The following is a 23,978-nucleotide window of genomic DNA, read 5'->3' as shown; positions in this document are numbered from 1 at the left end:
CGGATCCTCTGGGAAAAGAACAAGTGCTCTTAACCTTGGAGCCATCTCTCCAGCCCTAAATCCTCAATTGCTTAGTAGCAGGAAAAAGTAGAAACCTTGGGAGTCAGTCTGTACTCCATAGTCATCAATAGCACTCCCAGGAAGGTCTTTGGTTACCTAACCCTTAGTGTAGCTGGTATACTCCTGCCGTCCTGTTTCATACCTATGCTTTCCTTGGCATCTGCTGCACATCATCGTGTTCATTGCCTCCTTGAGGTCATCTTGTAGTTTCGACAGAAACTCATTCACTGACCGGCTGAGCTCATTCTCTGCCATCCGTTTCCTAAAAAGAGAAAGGCTTCGTAAGTCAGAGGGTATTAAGGCACAAAGAGAGACAGATCTGGATGCCTCTAGAGTAGTGGTTCTCAACCTTCTTAATGCTGTAACCCTTTAATACAGTTCCTCATGCTGTGGTGACCCCTAACCATAGAATTATTTTTGTTGCTACTTTTTAAGTATATTTTTGCTATGTTATATATTAATAACAAAATACATAAATATCTGGTTGCAGGATATCTGATAGTCAACCCTTGCAAAATGGTTGTTGGGAGCCAATGACCCACAAGTTGAGAACGACTGCTGTAGAGGCTGCTAAGTTAAAATAAAAATTTAAGTTCTTTCTGCCTGACAGCCTCCACCCACAAGACCTTCCAATAGAGGATTTTTCCATCTACTTTACCTAAAATGTCCCATTTCAAACTCACATCTCATATTCCTTCCGCCTCTCTGGGTTGCTGACAATGTCCCAAGCTGCCCGCAAAATTTTGAAGGCCTCCTCAGCCCGGGGATGGTGATTTTTATCAGGATGGACCTACACAAAACACAAAAAGTTTGCATCACAGACTCATTCCAACCCTCCCCCATCTCAGGTCGTGTGTGTGTGTGTGTGTGTGCACATGTGTACTATGTGTATTCCTGGTGCCCCCAAAGGTCAGAAATAGGTGTCAGGTCCCCAAGAATGGAAGTTATAGGCAGTTGTGAGCCACTGTGAATCCTGGGAACTGAACTTTGTTGTTCTACATGAGTAACCTCTAACCTTTTCTAAACCATCAATCCAGCCCCTTATCTCTTCTTAAGATTTTTAAGAGGTGCACCGGGCGTGGTGGCACAAGCCTTTAATCCCAGCACTTGGGAGGCAGAGGCAGATGGATTTCTGAGTTCCAGGCCAGCCTGGTCTACAGAGTGAGTTCCAGGATTACACAGAAAAACCCTGTCTCCAAAAAAAAAAAAAAAAAAAAAAAAAAAAAGATTTTTAAGTGGTAACAGATCCTGCTGAAGTTGAAGTTGTAGGTAGCTTCAGCTGTCCAGCATGAGTGCTGAGAGCTGAAACTAGGTCTCCTAAAGCACGTGCTCCTAACTATTAAGCCATCTCTCCACCTCCTCATAGATATTCTTCTATCAAAGAGTTCTCTTTCATTATCCTTCGGAAAATCAATATAGCTTAATGGTCAAATACTCTTAGCTTTGCAGAGATCTGAGTTTAAATCCCAGATTAGCTCAAAAGTCCCATGTATAAGCAAACTCCTTAGCCCCAGACAAACAGGGATGTAAGTCACCCTACCTGACATTTTAAGCCCTTGCATTTAGTTTTATAACAGTCTTAATATAAAAGTTTCCAATATGTTACACCTTCAGACTCATCCAACTTCAAAATTCCTTATCCAAAGTTGGAAGTACAAGCACATTCCTGTAATTCCAGCACTCTGGATGATAAAGCAGTAGAATGATGAGTTCAGAGCCCGTCTCCCCTCTCTCAGCTCCCATCTCCCTGACTCTTCCCTCCCATTCTCCCCCTCGGATCAGATGTAAGCTCTCTGCTACTACTCCAGCACCATGCCTTCCTGCTGCCATGCTCCCTGCCATGATGGTGTTAGACTCACTCTCTGAAACCATAAGCAAGCCCCCAATAAAATGCCTTCTTGTACATTCACAGCAATAAAACAATAACTAAGAGAGCCTTTATCTGAAACCTTCTACTAGTCTGCCTCTCTGTTCCAGAACTGAAAGTATATCAATCTTTCAGTTATAATCTCAGTCTTTTTATATGTTTTTTCAGCCTTTTCTCCACAACAAATAATAACCCATCTTCCTACAGCATCCTGATTGTTCCCAGAAGTATAGAGATGAGTATCATCACTTATGCCAAATAAAAAGGATGCTTTTAGACTTCACAGTCTCAAGCTAATATAAAAGCTTCATATGAATATGAATAAACATACTCATACTGGAGCCTAGGTTATTGTCTTAGTCAGGGTTTCTATTCCTGCACAAACATCATGACCAAGAAGCAAGTTGGGGAAGAAAGGGTTTATTCAGCTTACACTTCCATACTGCTGTTCATCACCAAAGGAAGTCAGGACTGGAACTCAAACAGGTCAGGGAGCAGGAGCTGATGCAGAGGCCATGGCGGGATGTTCTTTACTGGCTTGCCTCCCCTGGCTTGCTCAGCCTGCTCTCTTATAGAACCCAAGACTACCAGCCCAGGGATGGTCCCACCCACAAGGGGCCCTTCCCCCTTGATCACTAATTGAGAAAATGCCTTAGAGTTGGATCTCATGGAGGCATTTCCTCAACTGAAGCTCCTTTCTCTGTGATAACCCCAGCTGTGTCAAGTTGACACAAAACTAGCCAGTACAATTGACCCCTTGTCAACTTGACACACAAACACATCACTAGTAAGCCTCAACCCTTACATTCTTATTCATCCCCAAGATCTAAATAACTTTAAAAGTCCCACAGTCTTTACATATTCTTAAAATTTCAATCTCTTTAAAATATCCATCTCTTTTAAAATCCAAAGTCTTTTTACAATTAAAAGTCTCTTAACTGTGGGCTCCACTAAAACAGTTTCTTCCTTCAAGAGGGAAAATATTAGGGCACAGCCAATCAAAAGCAAAAGTCAATCTCCAACCATCCAATGTCTGGGATCCAACTTACGATCTTCTGGGCTCCTCCAAGGGCTTGGGTCACTTCTCCAGCCATGCCCTTTGTAGCACACGTGTCATCCTCTAGGCTCCAGATGCCTGTACTCCACTGCTGCTGCTGCTCTTGGTGGTCATCTCATGGTACTGGCATCTCCAAAACACTGCATGACCCCTTCAGTCCTGGGCCATCAATTGCAACTGAGGCTGGACTTTCACCAATGGCCTTCCATGGTCTCTCACAGTGCCAAGCCTCAGCTGCTCTGCTCAACTCCTTCATGCCTTCAAAACCAGTACCACCTGGGTGACCCTTACACATTACCAAGTCCAGCCACAGCACAAGGTACAACTTTGGCTATATCTGGAACACAGCCACTGTGCTCTCAGAAAACACTTCCCAGAAGATGTCACCTAAATGATGCTGGTCTCTTCTTAATCACTGCTAATTTCTTAGCTCCAGCTAACCAGCATCAATAGTCCCAGTAATGCAAAGTTTTTGCTTTAGTAGTTCTGGTATCCTGTTAATCACAGCTGATTCTTCAGCCCCAGCTAACCAGAACTACAGAATCTTCACAGTCAAAACAGCAATGGCCCTGAAAAGAGTCTTTAATTTTCCCTCTGAAATTTCACAAGCCAGGCCTCCATCTTCTGCACTGTTCTCAACGTTATCTTCCAAGCTCCTACACAACATCCCACAGAGCTCTTAACAACGAATGGATCTTCAAGACCAACGTTCCAAAGTCCTTCCACAGACCTCCCCAAAACATGGTCAGTTTGTCACAGGAATACCCCACTCTGCTGGTACCAATTTGTCTTAGTCAGGGTTTCTATTCCTGCACAAACATCATGACCAAGAAGCAAGTTGGGGAAGAAAGGGTTTATTCGGCTTACACTTCCATGCTGCTGTTCATCACCAAAGGAAGTCAGGACTGGAACTCAAACAGGTCAGGGAGCAGGAGCTGATGCAGAGGCCATGGCGGATGTTCTTTACTGGCTTGCCTCCCCTGGCTTGCTCAGCCTGCTCTCTTATAGAACCCAAGACTACCAGCCCAGGGATGGTCCCACCCACAAGGGGCCCTTCCCCCTTGATCACTAATTGAGAAAATGCCTTAGAGTTGGATCTCATGGAGGCATTTCCTCAACTGAAGCTCCTTTCTCTGTGATAACCCCAGCTGTGTCAAGTTGACACAAAACTAGCCAGTACAGTTATATAAGAAAAGCCAACAGAAATTCTATCCCAGAACAACAGAGATCTTTGGGGTAGAGCCAGGTACATAAAGGATGGGACAACTACTCCAAAGGAAGTTGGAAAACAAAAATGTTTGTAAGAATGATATTGACCAAGAGAAGATATGTGGTAAAAGTTCTGAAGGTGAAACAAAGGGGGTTCTACTACTCTTAGTAACAATCTGAGGGGGGAAGTAATTGTTGACCACTCTAAGAAGATACCAAGCCATCCACCAAGAAATGCATTTCCCACTAAACTTAGTTCCTTGCTAATTATCAGTCTAGGGTCTTCCTGAACCTTTGTCAGGGAAAGCCTTGGGTGTCCATTCCTCTTTATATAATACAGCCACTATAGTAATTTGAAAATCGTAATGTTTTAATGATTCGGACCCATAGATTCAGTACAAGTTGGCCTCAGATGTAGTTTTACACATATTATATTCATAATGTAGTTTTACTTGTACATACAGAAACAGCAATAGCAGAGCTGGAGATTTAGCTCGATTATAGAGTGCATGCCGGGCTGGAGAGATGGCTCAGTGGTTAAGAGCACTGACTGCTCTTCCTAAGGTCCTGAGTTCAAATCCCAGCAACCACATGGTGGCTCACAACCATCTGTAATGAGATCTGATGCCCTCTTCTGGGGTGTCTGAAGACAGCTACAGTATACTTACCTATAATAAATAAATAAATAAATAAATCTTTAGAGTACATGCCTAGAATGAGCAAAGCTCTGGGTCTGATCCCCAGCACTGCCAAAAAGTGGTATATAGTGGATCAAAACTCCCACCTACAGAGTTAACAAAACCAATCGTATCTTCTTACACACATGCGTGATACACATATCTCTCTATTGATTTATGCTCCTTTTTTCTTCCTGCTCATACTCTTGTTCTTAAAATTCCTGTTTTCAGGTTAAAGTGTATGTACCTCAGTGGGAAAGCACCTGCCTAGCATCCACAAGGCTCTGGATGCCATCCAATACCAAAAGGAAACAGAAGCTGTTTTCTTCCTGGTCCTGGAATAACCACCCAAACGCACATCCTGAACACTCCCATACTAGGTCCACACCTGCCTCTCTAGGAAGAGGCAGATTTTCTCCATGGTAAAAAAATCTCCCTTTGGGGCTGGAGAGGTGGCTCAGTGGCTGAAAACACTTGATGCTCTTACAAAAGACCCAGGTTCAGTCCCAGTCCCTACACAGTAGCTCACAACCATCGGTAACTCCAGCTCCAAGGGATCCACACTCTTTTGATCAGTTTGGGTACCAGGCCACATGTGATGCATGTACATGTGTTGAAGTAAACACTCATACACATAAATAAACCTAAAAAGATAATTTCTTCCTGGGGGGGAAGAGGGTGTGGGAGACTTTTGGGATAGCACTGGAGATGTGAATGAAGAAAGTACCAAAAGAAAGAAAGGAAGGAAGGAAGGAAGGAGAGAGAGAGAGAGAGAGAGAGAGAGGGAGAGAGAGAGAGAGAGAGAGAGAAAGAAAGATAGATTTCTCCCTGATTTGCTTTGGGCTGAGACCTCTGGCTGCAGTACTGAGGTCAGTGACAAAGAAGTCATCACAGTATCCCAGGACTGTGCTGGTGGCAGTGGTTAGACAGTAGACATTCAAAGACCTGCTGACTGCCACACAGGGGCTGGGAAGATGCCCAGAGAGCTGCCCTCCACCATGCAGCGCTGGCGGGCCACAGACACACAGAAGCCCACGCCATACGGTATGGACAGAGGAGGTCACCCAGAGGCCCTGGGTACCTGAGTGGTACTCAGGCTCAGATGCAGGACTTTGAGTTGATACAGTCCAAAATTTACATCATCTATGAACTGTTGGGGCACATAAAAAGGCTGGTCATGCTGATCCAAAGCAGGAGGATCCTCATGACACCAAGTGACAGGATAACCAGAAGGATCCCGGTGAGGATTCAATATTGGTGGTGTCACAAAAGCCAGAGACCTCAAACCAAACTCACTACAATGAACTTTTCCAAGTGAAGATGTGTGATTGGAGGTGTATAGTGTGGGACACTGTGAACAACACACTACAACTTCCATGACAAGACATTTTCCATGCTTTGTTTTGTTTAGGGTGCGTGTGCGTGCATATGCGTGCGTGCTTGCGTGCGTGCGTGCGTGCGTGCGTGTGCGTGTGTGTGTGTGTGTGTGTGTGTGTGTGTGTGTGTGTGCGCGCGCGCATGTGGTGTGTTTTAGGTGAGAAGCTTCAAGAGCACACAGGGATATGAGTGGGACTGGGGCACAGAATGTGAAACTCACAAAGAATCAATAAAAAGTTTCTTGGGGGCTGGAGAGATGGCTCAGTGGTTGAGAGCATTGACTGCTCTTCCAGAGGCCCTGAGTTCAATTCCCAGCAACCACATGGTGGCTCACATCCACCTGTAATGGGATCCGATGACCTCTTCTGGTGTGTCTGAAGACAACGACAGTGTACTCATATCAACAAAATAAATCTTTAAAAAAAGGGGAAAAAAAGATATTTTCTTTAAATTCCTCCCTTACCATTCATGGTGCTGTATGTGTGAGCCCAGCCTTTCCCAATCAAAAGCAGGAAGATCACAAATTCAAAGCTAGCTGGAGCTAGTCTGCAAAACCATGTCCCAAAACAAAACAAATATCCCTTTGTTCAGGTGATAGCAACTAAGGGGCTGTCTGACTAGGCTCTTCCCGACCCTAAGGAAAGGAGCTGCACTTAGCTGCTGCAGAGTAAGTCCAACCCTTCCTTTTATATTACACCCCCTCCCCCCAAAAAAGACCTTACGACAAAAGACTTAAGATGGAGAAAAGTCAAATTCCTAGTCAGAGAAACGCCTTTATAACTCTTTCCCAAGAATGCTACCCTTAGCTAGGTATAGTGGCAAAACCTGTAAGTCACAGCACTCACAGATGGAGCCAGGAGAAATCATGAGTTCCAGGTTAGTCTGTCTACAAGGTGAAACCCTAACTCAAAAACAAAACAAAGAAAGGAAATCCTTCACCTTCCCTTGACTCTACACTCCCTAAAAACTGGAACAGAAAATATGGGGAAAGAGCAACAGGAAGCAGCAAAGGATACTCACCATTACTGCTAGCTGCCTATAGGCCTTCTTTAGTTCAGTGTCGGATGCTGTAGCTTCAACCCCCAGCACATGAAAAGGGTTTAGTTCATCTTCAGGAACCCCAGCCATGGTCAAGAGTCGGGTCACTTCCTCTTCAGGCTGGCAGTATCGCCCGCTAGCTACAGGTGCATTGCCCTGTTTCTTAGTCCTCTGTTTGACCCAGGGCAGCTCCTGCCAGCCCCACTGTATTAACCTTACCAGCTGCTGCCATGGCCTGCTATCTTTCAGCAGAGTCAAGCAATGATGCAAGGCTGGAGAACCCAGCCAAGAGAACAGCCAAGCGGTCTTATCCCTCCAGCCTAACCGGTTGCCCAGTCCCACCGAAAACCTCCAGCCCAATTGTAGACATCCCAAAAAGAGGGCGAGAGCCAGGAGTAGGAAAGCACCCACTACCCTAAGAATACGGATGAGCAGCCCCACCACACAGAAGAAGCTCTGGCTTAGAAACTGGAACATCATGCGGGCCCAGCCCCCCAGTCTCCTGGCCCAGACCCCCACCCAGACTCGAAAAAGGTCCAGGTCACTGCCTTTCAGCTTCCTGCATGCGTAAATGAGATGGCCACAGGTTTCCACATACTCTCCCACCAATACCAGAAGTTCAATCAGCCACCAGAAGCCTGCTTGTCCAAGCTGACATAGTTCCTCTACTCCCCACAGTCCCAGGCCTCTGCGCTTATCTGTCTGACTTCTTTTTCGGGCCAGCCGATGACGACCTGGGGCCTTGGGTTCTCTGCGTCCACTATCCCGAACATCCTCCTTGATCAGAAAACGGTGCTTCTGCCTCCGGGACAAGGGTTTCTTTCCACTGGACACACGTGAAAAATCACTGGGAAATTTAAGAGGTTCCTCATCATCATATTCTTCTTCCAACTCTTCATCTTCCCCCAAGGCTGGAGAGGTGCAATGGTGGCAAAGGCTGCTAGAAGAGCCATCTCCTTCCTCGGAGTAAGTTCCTTCGGGGACTCCAGGGCTTCCCTGGCAGTTACAAGCAGATGGAATGGAAAGAAAAGAAGGACTCCCATCCTCCTGGTACCCAGTCTCATTCTCTCTTGAGAGTTCCTGGTCCACTCCTGACTCTTCTGAACCTGTCTCGCTCTCATCAGGGTAGCCTCCTCCTCTAGGTGGTCCTGGACCCCTTGGAGGACCATGGCTTGGATCTGACCAGTGGGCTGGATTTGGAGGCTGTGTGTACTTAGGGCCGGAGTGCTCTTTGAGGCATCGTGTACCATTAGGAGCAGTCTCTGCTGAGTCCCTGAGTCCTGAGAATGAAAGTATTTCGGGGTCCACAGAGGATCCTGATGTACTGAGGGAGGTACCACCACTGCGGTGGGCTCCACACAACCTTCTTTCTCCCGGGTGCTTCTGGGCCATGACCCCGGGCTTCCTGAGGATTTTAGGTCACTGCCATCATTGCCTGTAACAAAGATATCAAGTTGGGAATGGTCAAGGATAGAACCAAGAGTTAAACAATCTCAAAATGACATATTCAATGTACCCACTCCCCAGGCAGTGTTAGCTCAAATTCGCTATCCCTAACAATAAACGTGAGTTAGGCAGACCACAAACCTGCTTGCACCAACCCGGACCTCAGAAACCCCCTTACTCCCGAAATCTTAATTTTTTTTTCTTCTTCCTCCAAGAAGCTAACAATCTTCAATCTGAGAAATGGGGGGGAGGGGGGGTGCCGCAAAGGGTGTGGTCGGGGCGGCGGGGGGGTGGGGGGGTAACTCTTAGGAAAAAAAAAAAAGACTGCCTGAAAGAGGGAGGCCGCAATCTGTCAGAAAAGGGTGGGGACCGTGCAGGGCTAGAGGAAAAGCTGAGGGCGGAGCTTCGAGGTGCCCCTGCAAAAGATTACCCGAGAACCCACCGACGGGGTACCAGGGGCGAAGGCGACGTACCGAGCAGCAGCGGTAACTCCTCCCTCCTCAAGCAGCTGCGCCTGAGGCCAGGGGGAGCTGCCAGGGGGAGCTACAGGAGCAGCTCCCCCGGCTCCGCCTCCCGCTCACGCTCCGCTTCCGCCTTCCGTCCCCGCCACGGCCGCTTACTTCCACTTCCGGGGTCACCGGGGGGGGGGAAAAGGTCGCGAAGGGAAGAGAAAAGCGCTTAGCCGAGGCTCTCACTTGCGCGGCGGGCGCGGAGTCAATCGAGGAGGCGGTGCTAGAGCATCCGGCCCCACCCCTTAAAGGGCCCTCCGCCTCCACGCAGGTCCCGCCGTAAGCGAGCTGAAGCCTGCGAACTGTACTCCTCGTCGTCGCTGCTGAAACGGAGATGAAGGGCGGCTGCCGAAGCACACACCGTCTTTGGCGTGCAGACAGACACCCAGGGCACGCAGAGGAGCCAGCGACCCTGCTCGCCCAGACCCTTCCCTGTCGGCTGTCCAGCCAAGAGGTTGCGGAGAAGTGTGTGTCCCGGACTAGCTAGCCCCCTAAAGAGACGCGACACTTCTCCTGGACCCAACTGGCGAGCTTCCACGCCGCCGATCCGCCCCCTGTGAACGCGGCGTAAGGGCCGGGCCAGGGAATGCGGCTAGGGGTACCTGGTTCCACGGAGCTCAGAACCTAGTCCAGCGTAACAGAACCCCGCACTCATCTGCGTGCTGCTTTGCATCTCATTTACATAGTAAGCTTTGGGTCGAAGCCAGCACGCTCCCCAACCCCTACGCAGACCCTGATGGAACCTCTCGTCTGCACTCCTTTAAAGCCTTACAGTTCTGCCAGTGTCCCTGCCAGGCCCGTCTTGCTCCACAAGTTTTTTTTTCCACCCATGAACACCCCCACCCAGCACTAGTTAAAAACCCTTCTCCGGCTCCCGACCACCCGGTTCCCCAGAAGACAATACTCCAATTCTCTGGGAAGTGGAAGAAACCAAGTTGGACCAGCGGGTGCTTTGGGACCCTATTTGGGCTTTGAAAACGTTAAGTTGGTAATTAATCTCCTTAGCATTCAGAGACCTTCCGTCTTAGTCTTGATGGGCGTCACAAAACTCTTCATTGCTATGGTTAGGGGGCGTCCCTCCTCCTAGATTAGAGAAGTGGGTAGCCTGGGTTCCCCCACAGACAGAGGTAAAGATTGAGGGGGCCCGCCCCGTGATGTCATCCTCCCCCCCCCCCACCCCATACACACTCCCTGTCTCCTTCCCCCACACACACCCCCGCCCCCAAGCTAATTGCATTTAGCTCCCTGGGTTTGGGCTCCGACTTGCCTGAGTTTAGGGAGCAACAGAGCACAGTAGCCCAAGGGGGTGCCTGCGGCCAACAGCCACCCGTGTGCCTAGGACCTCTGGGCTGGAATGAAGCTGGAGGTCTAGGAAAGCAATTCCACCCCTTTGCTCTCCTCAGCCCTGCAGGGTGGTGAGTAGTTAACACCCTTCCTGGTCTCTCCTTGTTTTGCGTCCCAAACTCTTAAGCGATTGAGAAGAGCCCCGGGAGGTCTCCAGTCCTTCAGCCTCAGTACCCTAAAGACGGCAGAAGGAAAGTGCATCCGCACCACCCTACTCCCGCAATGCCAACCTCTCATCGTCAGTGATCCTTCAGGATCAGCATCAAATCCCATTGGCAGCCCAGGCGTGCCTGGATGAGAGGGTGGGTGGAACAATTCCCGTGTGAGTCTGAGGCTAGTAGCAAGTGGATACCAAGATGTGAGGAGATTATCTGTGGGCAAGGCGCCTGCTTACTCCATGTAGGGCGATGGGATTTGGACTGGCTGTATTCGGCTTTCCCCAACCACTCCATCTCGGCATGAAGCCAAGACTTCAAAATCCGGACAGAGGCTGACTGGGTGACTCTTTAAGTCCTTATTTGAAACTTTTAAATGTCTGTTCCCTTTCTTCCTTGGGGGTTGCATTTAGCTTACAGGTTTTGGGCTCCGACTTTCAGGAGTTTAGAGAGCAACTCCAGGCCTGGGGAGCCGATGGCCACCCCCGTGCCTAGGACCTCTGGGAGCTGGATGAAGCTGGAGGTCTAAGGAAGCAATCCCACCCCTTTGCTCTCCTCAGCCCTTCAGGGTGGTAAGCAGTTGTTCTGAGACCCTAAGGTGACTCATCCTCTCCTCTTCCTTCCTCTCCCACGTTATTAACCCTACTCGGTCTGGTTCAACCGGGCTTAGTATTGAATTCCAACTGCAGATGAGAGGAATTGCTTTTTAGTTGGAACAAGTCATTTTTTCAAAAGAAATGGAAGTACAGAATCCCCAAGATTTGTGGTTTCTGCTTTCTATTCTCTTCCAGGTTTACCAGCCCCTGCCAGTTAGCTATGGATGGATGAAAGGAGATTTCTCTAACCTTCCATTCTGTGACCACCTTCTCTTCTACCATGGAAAAAGCCTCATTGCCTCTGACTATAACATCTCACCCAAGGCCCTTTAACCAACAACTCCCAGAGCCCCCAGCCCCGAGATGTGTCTTGGAACCCCAGGACAGCCTCGACTTGGCCCCTGCCCTTGTGTGTGCCCTTTGCTGCTGCTTCGGAATCATCTACTGCTGCTTTGGTGAGAAAGGGCAGGGCCTGGGGATGGGGTGGGGGGCAGGGGCAGCTTCCCAACACTGCTACCCTCAAGAATGATGCCAAATGTCTTCCTCGCTCCCAGGCCACTTCACCTCCTCTGTTAGGAGATGCCTACCTTCAGAATTTTCCATCCTGCCTCTCCCAGCTTCCCATTATTCTGTTTGCCCGTACCGTACCCTCTGGCTCTCACCTCTGCCTCCGTTATGGGCTTTTCCTCTGTCTCCTACCTCAGAATTCCATTCCTAGTTTATCCCTCCCACCGGAGATTTCAACTCTCCCCAGAATCTGAATCAGTCTGTGGTGATTTCCCATGTACCTAGAGGACCTAGATGCTGTCCTGCTTTTTTCCCACAGTGCATCCACTCTGCCTCCTGGTTTCTCTACCTATCCCCTCGGAATTTCTGAGTTCCCTCCTTCTATCACTGGGCTTACACTTCTCTTTCCCCTTTCCTTGAGGTTGCCACGGTGTGCTGTACCTGGCTTCTGCTCCCTGGTTAGCTGTTCCTCTCCCAATACGTAGGACCCCCTTTCTGTATCTCAATGCCTCCTGCCTCCCTCCCCAGGCTACCGCTGCTTCAAGGCAGTGATGTTTCTCTCGGGTCTGCTGTCAGGAGCCCTGGTGATCTTCCTCCTGTGCCATAAAGAGCGGGTGCTAGAGACACAGCTGAGCCTGGAGGTGAGCGCAGGCATAGCACTGGGCATCGGACTCCTCTGCGGCCTGGTCACCATGCTGGTCCGCAGTGTCGGGCTCTTTCTGACCGGTCTCCTGCTAGGTCTGACCCTGGGTGTTGGAACCTTATTGGGTACTGAACCCATCTACCAGCCGCATTCAGCCTGGGTGCCGGTCGGCGGACTGATGGGGCTGGCACTGCTGGGAGCCCTGCTCACACTTCGGTGGCCACGTCCATTCACAGTCCTGGGCACAGCACTGCTAGGTGCTGCGGTGCTGGTGGCCTGTGCTGACTACTTCCTGGAAGGACTGGCACTGGGCACTAGACTGGGTGAACGCCTGCAGGCACTTCCAGAGTTGCTTCCTCTCTGCTGGTATAGCTGGGTCTTGCTGGGAACCTGGCCAGTCTTGGGGGCTCTTGGGACACTGGCCCAGTGGAAACTCATGGCTGAGGAACGTGGGAGCCGCACCAATGGTGAGTTAGTGCTGTGGTACAAAAAGCAGCCAGCCTGCCCCTGCTTCTGTCCCCGGATTCTATACTTGAGGGGAGGGAAAGATGGAGAGATGAGGACTGGGGAGGATCCCACATCAAACAGGGCAGGGCACTGAAGGAAAGTTAAAGCTGAACTAGCCAAAGGAAGTCTGGGTAGAATGAGAAGGAAAATCGCCAGGTGATGCAGAGCACAGTTATTTCAAGACTGTTATGAGAGGGCAGAGGAATCCCAGAGAAGGATAGGAGAAAAATGTAGAAGAAAATCTGACAACCGAAGGGAAGGTGAGGCTTGAGAGACCCACAGCAGTAAGGTCAAGTGGACTTCTGTGGTGCATGGTTCTTTTGGGGGTTGGTATTCGGGGCCTAAAGAATCCCCCTTGAATCTGTATTGCCTCCTCCCCAACAGTGATCTTGAGCCACCAGCAAAGGCATCTCCAGCTCCTTCGGATCCATCAGCAGCAAGAGGCTAAGAGGCATCGGAACTCTTCTGGGACAGGACTGTGTGGAGGCAGCTATCGGAACCAGCTTACCCCCAATATCCGGAGCCCTGCTCACAGTCCAGCTCCAGTGAGTAGGAGGGTGAGACACCCTTGTTGGGGGTAAGGGGGTGACCAAGTGATGGCCAGGATGAGCTGGGGGCTCTGACCCAGAACCTTTTTTCTACCCTCTCCACCCTGTATCCAATTAGAGTTATCTCCAGAGTCTTCGAGAGTATGAGCTGGTACCAGGCACCCAGGCCCCAGGCACCCACACTATCCTGGACCTGGATTCTGATTGCAGCTCCACTGGCCTGCTTACCACACCTCACTCTGACCAGACCTGAGCCTAACCTCCAGTGACACTGATACCCCTGGTGGGGGCAGGAGATTGCTAAGTGGATAGGGCCTGAGCCCATAGGACCCATACAGATTTCCCTACCTCTTAGACTTGGGAATAGGTTCTGTGCCCAGACCAACCCTTTTAGAGACAGGCAGAGAAAATTCTTATAAAGATGGGGGGGAGGGGGTGGAAGACAAAGTACAAGCACCTACCTCTGTCCAGTAGTAGAGGTGCCCTGGTCCCTAGAGACACTGACTCTGAAACAAGGAGGTATGCCCAAAATAGTTTTTTATTAATTTCTGTAATGCTGAGGTGGAACCCAGAGCATTGCCCATATTAGACAAGTGTTCTGAACTACAACCCATTCCCAAAAACCTGTTTTGTTTGGGTTTTGTTTTTTGGTTTGTTTTTGGTTTTGTTTGGTTAGATTGGGGTTTTGGTCTCTCAAGACAGGGCTTCTTTGTGTAGCCCTGGCTGTCCTGCAACTCACTTTGTAGCCCAGGCTGGCCTTGAACTCACAGGGATCTGCTTGCCTGTGCCTCCCCAGTACCGGGACTAAAGGCATGCACCACCATACCCAGTGATAGTTTTTTGGCAGGAGGAATGGCACAGAAGTTCCCCGGCTCCTTACTCGGGGGTGATTGGGCTTCTGGTTGGCCTTTCTTCCTGGACCCTACACTCGTGAATCCTGCTACCTCTGCGGGGGGCTCCATCTTCCATGCTGCTTTCCCCCTCTCCTCAGTGGAGGAGGACCACAGCATCTGCCTCAGCTCCCCTCTCTCCAAAAGCTGGCTCCTTGACCTTTTTCTCAGAGGAGCCTGGTCTTTGGGGCTGCACTGTAGCCAAGTGCCTTCTGTCTTTTAAAGTAGCTTTCCTCCTAAACCAGAATTCGGGCCCAGCTACTGACCATTCTAACTCTCCCTCCTCTGATTCTCCTGACCAAGATCTATTTCCTGGTTTCCCAGACATAGTAAAGAAAATATATCTTTCCCCTGAGCAGCAGATCTGTAATAAGAGGGAGGAAGAACAAGGAATTTGGGAATAAAATGGCATTGAAAATTCACCTGGGGAGATGCGCCTCTACTGTTGCTGCTTTTTACTTTCTTTGCACCACGAAACAAAGCTAATCTACTCCCCCAACCCCACCCCACCCCGCCACAAAGATCTGCTATGGCACCTATATGGCATACACTACCATATATAATGCACACATACATATCATACATATACATGAATATACCCAGATAACTCAGTTCTCTTCCAGGAACATGAAGCTAGCCTTTACCTAAACACAAATGTTCCAGAGTCTGTCAGATATTTCACATACAGTATTTTCATCTAATATAACAATCCTGTAACATTGATATTAGCCTTACTTTGTTAATAGGGAATCCAAGGTTTGACAGGGTTAATTAGCTAGCCAAAGCCACACATAGTCAGGTGGCTCAAGGACTCCAAATCCCAAGCTCAGTTTACTGGCCATGATATTTTTTTGCACTTTATGTTGGAAGAATTCAATACCCAGCTGTTAGCTGCTTCCTCCTGTCAGCTAAAGCCCCAGCTGACAGTCGGACATGGTAACACATGCCTTAAATCTAAAAAAAAAAAAAATGCTAGGCATGTAGCACAGGCCTTTAATCCCAGCGCTCAGGAGGCAGAGGCAGGTGGATATCTGTGAGTTCAAGGCAGCCTGGTCTACATATCTACACAGAGAGTTTCAGGATAGCTGATAACCATAGCCAGTGCTATGTAGAGAGACTGTCAAAAACAAAACAAAACAAAACAAAAAAAAAACAACAGCAACAAAAAACCCCCTCCTGATTGACAGTTTCCCTCCACCAGAGACTAGATGTCACACTTGAAACAGCTATATGACAAGAAGAAACAGGAATTGGAGACTGATTCAGAATTAAGTGGACACCTTCTAGGAACACAGGAATGTGGTATCCAGAAGTGGAGTATCTAGGGACATTAGGCCTAGTGTCCACTGAATAGTTCTCAGGCCCCTAGCAGGGTGACATTAGCAGAGAATGAGAGGGAGGCAGAGTCTGTAGCTGAGGGAATGTCCAAGGTTGAGCCCATGGTTGATGGAGTGGTACCCAAGACTGTGTCTGTGGTTGAAGGAGTAACGTCCCCGGTTGATGAGTTAGTGTCTGGAGTCTGAGAACCACAGTGCATCCAGTGTGTCGTATTTCTGGGATAGCCCTTTGCCACTCGAAGTTGCTGGTTAAGGCGCCAATACTCTTTGCCCTTGAAAAAGTAGACTTGGCCATCTTGCCAGCTCATAGCTGCCGAGGGTCGGTCTGGCACTCCAGTAAACAGTTCCTTGATTGGTTTAGGGTAGCGGCTAAGGTCAGTTCTGGCCAGTTCATCCCATTGCCAGTATCCTGAGCCCTAATTTGGGGTAGATGGAGAAAAGTAATGAGGAAAGAACTTAGGGGACTCCAGAAGCTGATCCAAACTGTAGAAGTTGGGCCCCATTAAGGATGAGACTGTGCCCCTCCTCAGAAGGAATTACCCTCAGTTCTGTTATACCTTAAACAGGAACACCTTTTGATTAACAGGCCAGTAGAGAGCTGCATCCAGGTTGGGCTCTACTCTGTTGAATTTCATGGGAAAGCCAGGAGACATCTTGAAATCCACATACCGCCACACCTTGTTTCCTGAGAGTGGTCAAAGGAAGTGCAAGCCACCTCTGTCATCAGATGGGCCTTTGGGTCGCCCTCGCCGAAACTTCTCAATGCCTCCTCCCACCCAAAGGTTTTTAATGACCAGGCCCTTAGATATGACCTAAGAACCCCACTTACCCTTGAAGAAATGAGTCCGTCGTGTCCGGGGAGAGTAAACGGCAGCATCTAGGTTTCCAGGAAGCCCCTCCCAAAGGGCAGATATTTGGAACAAGGGGCCTGGCCCTGAATCTGTTACAGTCCACACATAGTCGCCCTTGAAAGCATAAGTCTTCCCACGAGGCCCTGAGAGCAGAAGCATGTCAACAAGTTTAAAAAAATAACGACTTGTGAGTGTCTTCAGTGCTTTCCTTACTGGTCTCTGATGGGCTTTTCAAAAAAAACAAAAAAAAACAAACAAACAAACAAAAAACCTCACTCAGCTTCTAGAGAAAAGGGCAGAGAGGGACAGCATAGAGATGAGCCCCTCCTTTGTTGTTCAGAGCCCTCCAGTCAGTCAACTTGTCCCCTTTGGAGATCTCTTACTCCACTCCAGGTAGCTTTTAAAATTCTTCCAACCAGGGACAAAGCCTTCTCTAATAGGCATTGCAACAAATTCCATTTTGTTATGTTTTCATGTGTGTTTTGTTTTGTTTTGTTTGTTTTTCCAGACAGGGTTTCTCTGTGTAATCCAGCTCACTCTGTAGACCATGCTAGCCTTGAACTCACAGAGATCCACCTGCCTCTGCCTCTGGAGCGCGAGGATCAAAGGTGTGTGCCACACTGCCCTGCCACATGAATTTTTATAAGGTGGCAACCATGGTAAATGCTTACCCAGGCATCTTTTGTTTGATTGTTTGTATTTCCAAGACAGGGTTTCTCTGTAGTCCTGACTGTCCTGGATCTCACTCTTAGACTTTGTCTTATCCTCAAACTCAAGAGATTTACCTGTCTCTGCCTCCCCAATGCTGGGATCAAACAGGTATGCTACCACTGCCCAACTGCCCAACTACCTAGCCCTCTTTATTTTATTATTATTATTATTATATATTTTTTCATTTACATTTCAAATGCTATCCCGAAAGTTCCCTATACCCTCCCCCTGCCCTGCTCCCCTACCCACCCACTCCCACTTTTTGGCCCTGGCGTTCCCTCGTACTGAAGCATATAAAGTTTGCAAGACCAAGGGGCCTCTCTTCCCAATGATGGCTGACTAGGCCATCTTCTGCTACATATACAGCTAGAGACAAGAGCTCTGGGGGTACTGGTTAGTTCGTATTGTTGTTCCACCTATCGGATTGTAGACCCCTTCAGCTCCTTGAGTACTTTCTCTAGCTCCTCCATTGAGCTCCCTGTGTTCCATCCAATAGATGACAGTGAGCATCCACTTCTGAATTTGCCAGGCACTGGCATAGCCTCACATGAGACAGCTATTAACCCAATCACAAAAGAAGTCACTTGATATGCACTCACTGATAAGTGGATATTAGCCCAGAAACTTAGAATACCCAAGATACAATTTGCAAAACACAAGAAAATCAAGAAGGAAGACTGATGTGTGGATACTTCATTCCTCCTTAGAATAGGGAACAAAATATCTATGGAAGGAGTTACAGAGACAAAGTTTGGAGCTAAGATGAAAGGATGGACCATCCAGAGACTACCCCACCCAGGGATCCACATCCCATAATCAACCACCAAACCCAGACACTATTGCATATGCCAGCAAGATTTCACTGAAAGGACCCTCGCCTTCTTTAAATTTGGCTCTGAGTGATCCCTTCCCGTGCTACACATTTTCCCTGGAGTCCAACCCCCAATCCCGTTACAGTCCCATGTCATCTCTATTTGTCTAAGTCTTGGAGTCAATAGACTGCCCCCATTGCCTGTCAACAGCCTGTTGTGGAAAGGGTCTCACCCAGCACCATGGCGTCCACCTCACCGCTGCAGGGGTTTGGCATGGGACCAGGTTTTGCAGTCACTGGAGACACAGTGAGCATCTCGGTCTCTTCCTCCTCATCTCTTGTCTCTGGGCTCCTCTTGCCTGTGAGGTGAAGTAAAACAATGTAGCCAAAGAAGTCCAAACACTCAGCTTCTCTACTGGTCGGCTGTACATTTTCATCAACGGCCCCACACAGAGAGGAAGTGGAATTTTAAGAAGTTTCTCTTGGTGGCCGGGAGATACAGGAGACACAGCTTAGTTCGCCTCAGCAAGGAGGAAATTTCCTGGAATGTATACTCTGCATCTTCAAGAATGGGGTTGCTAGGCGTGGTGATGCATGCCTTTAATCCCAGCACAAGGGATGGATGCAGAGGCAGGTGGATCTCCATGAGTTTAAGGCTAGCCGGAGCTTCATGGCAAGTTCCAGGACAGCCAGAGCTACATAATCTCTACCTTGTCTCTGAACAACAACAAAAAAGAATTAGGGTGTGAGGAGAGAAAGTCCAGGAAGGATGATTAGATATAAAAGAGTCTAAAAATAGAGACAGTTTCTGAAGATGAATAGCTTGAAGAACTGGGCAGAGGAAGAGAAAGAGAAAGAGGCCAAGCCATTTCATGCCCATGAAAGCCAGTATTGTCCCCTTGAGCCTAGAGAGTTATTATTCAGACTGACTCTTATGCTCACCATAGAGAGCCTGGATCCCTGCCACATCATCTGGATGCAGCTTGAAGAAGGGCTGGTAGCCAGCATAGACAGGAGCCATGAGTGCCTGGGTATATCGGGAGTGCCCAAGTCCTAGGGCATGGCCCACTTCATGGGCCGCAATGATGCGCAGGTTCACTCCTTGATAGGTCCCCTCAGTCCAGAGTTCATCTTTATCAAAGTGTATACTCCCAAGTTCTGGGATGTCAGCATGGGCCAGGACCTTTCCTGGGACAGAAGGAAAAAGCAAGACAGTAATGTTAGAGAGCACACCCTGCGGACTCTATATAAGCTGCTGTCAAGAGTGATAACACACCTGTAATCACAGCACTTGGAAGATAGACACAGGAGGATCAGAAGTTCAGGATCAGACTCAGAAGCACAGTGGGTTTCATGTCAGCCTGAGCATGAAACCTAGTTTACATCATAGCTAGCTTAGTTTGCTTCTTCCCAGGCATCACGCATCACTCAGGGAAGTCCAAAATAGAATCGCCACCTCCCCAGCCACCTCTCCTCTGTGACTCAGTCCCCTCTCAGGTGAAGTTTGAGAGAGGAAATGAAAGCCAGGCATAAGATTGCAAGAGGAAACTTAGTAAGGGCCCAGCTGTATGAGAAATGGCACCTCTGGGGACTACAGGGTATAGGCAGATAAAACCGACAACCTGAACTTTAAGATCCCAGGATAACTGGCTCAAAGAGACACAGTGTATTGGTGAGGTCTGTAAGTTGAGAGCTTAAGAACCAGTACCTACCAGGCCCATCAAAGGTATTGGAGCAGTACAGGCTTTGGCGGCCATGGAAAGAGAGGCGAATGTCAGCCCAACCAGCTTTCACCTCCCGGAAGGTCAGAGGAGCCACGCTGCTCCAGTACTTAAAGGCTTGATGCAGGGCTGCTCGGACTCTGGGAAGTGAGAGGGTGGAGGGCACATTGAAGATGCGGAATGTCAAGTTCTTCTTTCTCCAGTGGCCTGGTTAAGGGACCAGAAAGTGAAGTTAGAAACACAACCAGGAGAGCCGCCTAGGGTGAGGGTACTCAGTGCCCTCCTTAAGAGGCACTGAAGACTCCAGACTATCCCAGTGCCACCAACACTCAGGCTGCCCTCTCCTCCCCTTCCCAGGCTCAGTCCTCACCCAGAAGCAGGTATTTAAGAGATTTCTGGTTGAAGGGATCCTCCAGACCACAACGGGGCTGCTTCATACGGGCCCTTGTGGCGTCATCCATCTGACCGGAAATGGGCAGTCCAGATGCTTCCTGGAAAGTTCTAGAAAGAGAGTGAGAGAAAGAGAGGTCTACAAGGGCAGGTAGATCTGGAATGGCTGGAAATTGAGGATCTATCTTTGGCCTCCTTGTGCCCAAAGTAATGACAAAGAATGGTTACAAAGTCTCTGAAGCTGCCACAGACACTGCAGTCTCTAGTGCTCATAACTGGGGCTTTGTCTGTAGAAACGGCGGCACTCCAACTCTGTTTTCAGGACATTTTGAGGAAGACTGCCCTGAAGTGTTGCCTCCCTCCCCTCCCTCCACACCTTCTAGCTTTCTGTTCTAGTGAGTACCCCAACTCAACTCCCTAGCCATCCTCAGGAGCATCTCCCTGCACAGTCTCACCAGGTTACCCACTTCAGTCAGCTGGACTCGCCTCCCAGCCTACACTGGGACAGCTTCAATCCATAACTGTACACAGGCAGTACCTCCTGTGGGCTGTGAGTTCCTATCAGTATTTAGCTACGAAGGACAGAGCCTCCAAGGAGTGCTCCAAAGGAGTGCCTGGCCTGGGCAGATCCATGGGCTGTGTTTCTCATTTTGTTTATCTTTCAGGACAAGGTCTCTCCCTCTAAAGCCTAGAGTGGCTTCAAACTCACTTTGTAACACAGTATGGCCTCAAACTCATGCCAGTACTCCTTCCTTAGTTTCCTGAGCACAGGGATTAACGATGAGAGCCACCATGCCTAGCTGTTTGGGTTTGTTTTTATTTTTAAGATATATTTCTTTCTTTTTATTTTATTTGTATGAGTGTTTTCCCTTCATGTGTGTAAGTATACTCCATGTGTATAGCCTATAGAGACAGAAAACTGGAGTCATAGATGGTTATGGGCTGCCATGTGAGTGCTAGGAACTGAACCTGGGTCCTCTACAAGGCCAGCCATTTCTCTCAACCACTAAGCCATCTCTCCACCCTCATTTTGCCTTTTTTTTTTTTTTGGACAAGGACTGGCTGGGTGTTCATGGTAGCTCATTCAGTGATCCCAGGACAGACAGGAGGATTAGGAGTTCAAGGTCATCCTCACTACGCAGCAGGTTCAAGACCAGCCCAGGCTACATGAGGCCCTGTTTCAAAAATCAAAATGGGGAACTGGAGGGATGACTCAGCAGTTATGAGAATTTCTGCTCTTAAAGAGGACCCAGGTTCAGTTTCTAGCATCTACATGGTGGTTCACAACCATCCTAAACTCCAGTTACAGAGGGTCTGATGCCCTCTTCTGACCAGCTCAGGCACCAAGCATTCTGGGGGTGTACATACATTTATACATAAAATAAAATTAATAAATCTAAAATGATTTTTTTAATCAAAATGGGCCAGTGAAGAAGGTCAGTGGGTGTAGGACTCACTGCCTGCCAAACCTGACTACATACGCTCAATCCCCAGGCCCCACATGGTGGAAGGAGAGAAGTGACTCTCACTGCTGCTCCTCTGATCGTCACACATGTACAATGGCATGTGCACCCATTCCCACACAGACATACGGAAAAAATAAATGCAATTAAAAAAAAACTTTAAAACAAACAGCTCTAATTAAACTCGGTGGGTCACAAAGAAAATAGAATAAGGAAGAAAATATTCAGGAGGAATGAAGGGGAATGAGAGGGTAATGGGTCAAGAATGACCAACACACATGCATACATACACATGTAGATACATACATATATATATACATGCATGCATGCACACATACACATACATACATATACATGCATACATACACACATATATACATACATACACACATACATACATACACACATACATACACACACACATACATACAGACATACAGACATACATACATGAAGTTGTTAAAAGCAATACATTAAAACATTTAATGACAAGGACTCTAGCTCAATATAGTGGCTCATAACTATAACTGTAGCATAGTGGAGATTGAGACAGACAGATTCCCAGGAGTTCCAGGCCAGTCTAAGCTACAGTGTGAGAATCAAAAAGTAATAATAAAAATGAAAAATAAAGATAAATACTCATCGTGTAGTCCAGGCTAGTCTCCGGCTCTTTTGTTAAACAGCCTTTAGCTGAGTGGTGGTGCCATTCACCTTTAATCCCAGCACTACAATGGCAGAGACAGGTGTATCTCTAAGCTCAAACCCAGCTTGGTCTAGAGAGTGAGTTCCAGAACAGCCAGCCAGAGCTACCCAGAGAAACCTTGGAGGGGGAGGTGGGAAGGGAACATGGAGGAGATTTTCATTTTTCTGTATGTTTCTGTATATGTAAATGTTGTTTGTGTATGTTCAACTGCCTAAGAAAGCCAGAAGAGGGCATCAGATCCCACTACAGACAGTTGTGACTCACCATATAGTTGCTAGGGATTGAACTCAGGACCTCTGAAAGAGCAGCCAGAGCTCTTAACCCCTGTGCCATCTCTCCAGCCCTAGTCTCCAACTTTCTTTTGTTTTGTTTTGTTTTGTTTTGTTTTATTTTGTTTTGTTTTGTTTTGTTTTGTTTTGAGACAGGGTTTCTCTGTATAGCCCTGACTGTCCTGGAACTCACTTTGTTGACCAGGCTGGCCTCGAACTCAGAAATCTGCCTGTCTCTGCCTCCCAAGTGCTGGGATTAAAGGCGTGCTCCACTACCGCCTGGTGTCTCCGACTTTTAATGCTTGCCTCTGCCACCTCAGTGCTGAGATCACAGCTGTGTACCACCATCCATGACCTGTGTGTTCCTCATCCCTACTCTCCATCTCACCTCACCTTTCACCACCCTGAGTAACATTACCATCCTACAAGTCCCTGCTGTGCATTACAGTCAAGCAGAGGTGGACCTGGGCAGAGGGAAGAACTTGACACCTCGGCTGTGAAAGCTTGCACCTTGTGGCCTTAAAACCTCACCTTAAAGCCTCTGTGATATCTTCCAGCCTGAAGTCATCAGCTCCTTCTAGAGGTTTCTGTAGATACCCATACTGCAACAGGTAATCCTATAACAACATGGAGATTGAAAGGTTAGTCTCAGGGTTAAGCTTCCAAGTGACCTCAAAGAAGCTGGGTGTGGTAGTGCATGCCTTTGACCCCAGTGCTCAGGTGGCAAAAGCAGGCAGATCTCTGTGAGTTCAAGTCCACCCTAGACTGCATAGCAAGTTCTAGGCCAGGCAGGGATACATAGTGAGACCATGTCTCAAGCAAACAATCCAAATGAACTAACAGGCCAGATATGAGGGGACAGATACAGAAGGACTGTATGCCTGAGTAAGGGGCCTCAAATGGGACAAGGAAAAGAACAGGCTACATAGATCAGGATGCAGAGCAAATAAAAAGAGGTGGGTAGGTTGGAGGGCAAGAGGAAAACCTAGAGAAGACTGGTGCATGGGTATCCCTGTCATTCCCACACTCTGAGCCCTCCTTTGCCCAGAGGACTCACCAAGACTGCCTCCTTCTCTGTAGGCCCCAGAGCCCGGCCTGAGACTGTCATGGGAAGTAAGAATGCCAGCCACAGCTGCTGCCAGTCCATGATCCCAGCAGACAAGAGCTCCAGAAGCTGCCTCTGGCCTGAGACTTCTGAAAGTTTGGAGGAGCAGAGCTAAGCAAGGGACTCTTACCTCCAGGTCTTTGCTGTCAGCCTCTGGTCCTCTTTATAAGCCTTCAACTGTGGAGAA

The 23,978-nt window shown here is 48.4% G+C and overlaps 3 protein-coding genes across 20 annotated transcripts in view; 1 reads left to right on the top strand and 2 right to left on the bottom strand.

Annotated features, from left to right (window-relative positions):
• Positions 1 to 9,984, bottom strand: part of Dnajc14 (DnaJ heat shock protein family (Hsp40) member C14) — a 14,545-nt gene extending 4,561 nt beyond the window's left edge. The window contains exons 1-4 of one of the 6 annotated variants that reach the window (XM_030245331.1): positions 9,427 to 9,984; positions 7,268 to 8,720; positions 744 to 850; positions 203 to 322 (exon numbers count right to left, since the gene is read on the bottom strand). In XM_030245331.1, the coding sequence (XP_030101191.1) occupies positions 203 to 322; positions 744 to 850; positions 7,268 to 8,677 (1,637 nt within the window). In that variant the 5' untranslated portion in view covers positions 8,678 to 8,720; positions 9,427 to 9,984. Of the gene's footprint in view, positions 1 to 202; positions 323 to 743; positions 851 to 2,976; positions 7,243 to 7,267; positions 8,721 to 8,872; positions 9,126 to 9,161; positions 9,335 to 9,426 lie in introns of those variants that run through there. The other 5 variants (NM_001359825.1, NM_001359824.1, NM_028873.5 and 2 more) reach the window with 5 other exon arrangements.
• Positions 9,502 to 16,799, top strand: Tmem198b (transmembrane protein 198b). 12 transcript variants are annotated; one of them, XM_030245322.1, is made up of 6 exons: positions 9,502 to 10,228; positions 10,712 to 10,886; positions 11,531 to 11,790; positions 12,371 to 12,952; positions 13,377 to 13,537; positions 13,659 to 14,852. In XM_030245322.1, exons 3-6 carry the CDS (start codon positions 11,616 to 11,618, stop codon positions 13,791 to 13,793), a joined length of 1,053 nt encoding a protein of 350 aa, XP_030101182.1. In that variant the 5' UTR covers positions 9,502 to 10,228; positions 10,712 to 10,886; positions 11,531 to 11,615; the 3' UTR covers positions 13,794 to 14,852. The 12 variants fall into 12 exon arrangements, with proteins under 12 accessions (XP_030101182.1, XP_030101181.1, XP_030101185.1 ...); XM_030245321.1 differs by having other exon boundaries at positions 10,712 to 11,311; XM_030245324.1 differs by lacking the exon at positions 13,659 to 14,852 and adding an exon at positions 16,354 to 16,799 and having other exon boundaries at positions 10,139 to 10,228; positions 10,712 to 11,082.
• On the bottom strand, positions 14,061 to 23,978 carry Mmp19 (matrix metallopeptidase 19). 2 transcript variants are annotated; one of them, NM_001164197.2, is made up of 9 exons: positions 23,922 to 23,978; positions 23,218 to 23,303; positions 20,232 to 20,362; positions 19,853 to 20,068; positions 19,083 to 19,328; positions 18,374 to 18,499; positions 16,597 to 16,761; positions 16,325 to 16,452; positions 14,061 to 16,183 (listed from the first exon to the last, which is right to left on the bottom strand). In NM_001164197.2, the coding sequence occupies exons 3-9, from the start codon at positions 20,320 to 20,322 to the stop codon at positions 15,788 to 15,790; spliced, it is 1,368 nt and encodes a 455-aa protein (NP_001157669.1). In that variant the 5' UTR covers positions 20,323 to 20,362; positions 23,218 to 23,303; positions 23,922 to 23,978; the 3' UTR covers positions 14,061 to 15,787. The 2 variants fall into 2 exon arrangements, with proteins under 2 accessions (NP_001157669.1, NP_067387.1); NM_021412.3 differs by having other exon boundaries at positions 23,744 to 23,933.

The sequence above is a fragment of the Mus musculus genome, chromosome 10 (assembly GCF_000001635.26).
Source record: "Mus musculus strain C57BL/6J chromosome 10, GRCm38.p6 C57BL/6J".
Classification (NCBI taxonomy): domain Eukaryota; kingdom Metazoa; phylum Chordata; class Mammalia; order Rodentia; family Muridae; genus Mus; species Mus musculus.
This window is presented reverse-complemented; position numbering and strand designations above follow the sequence as displayed.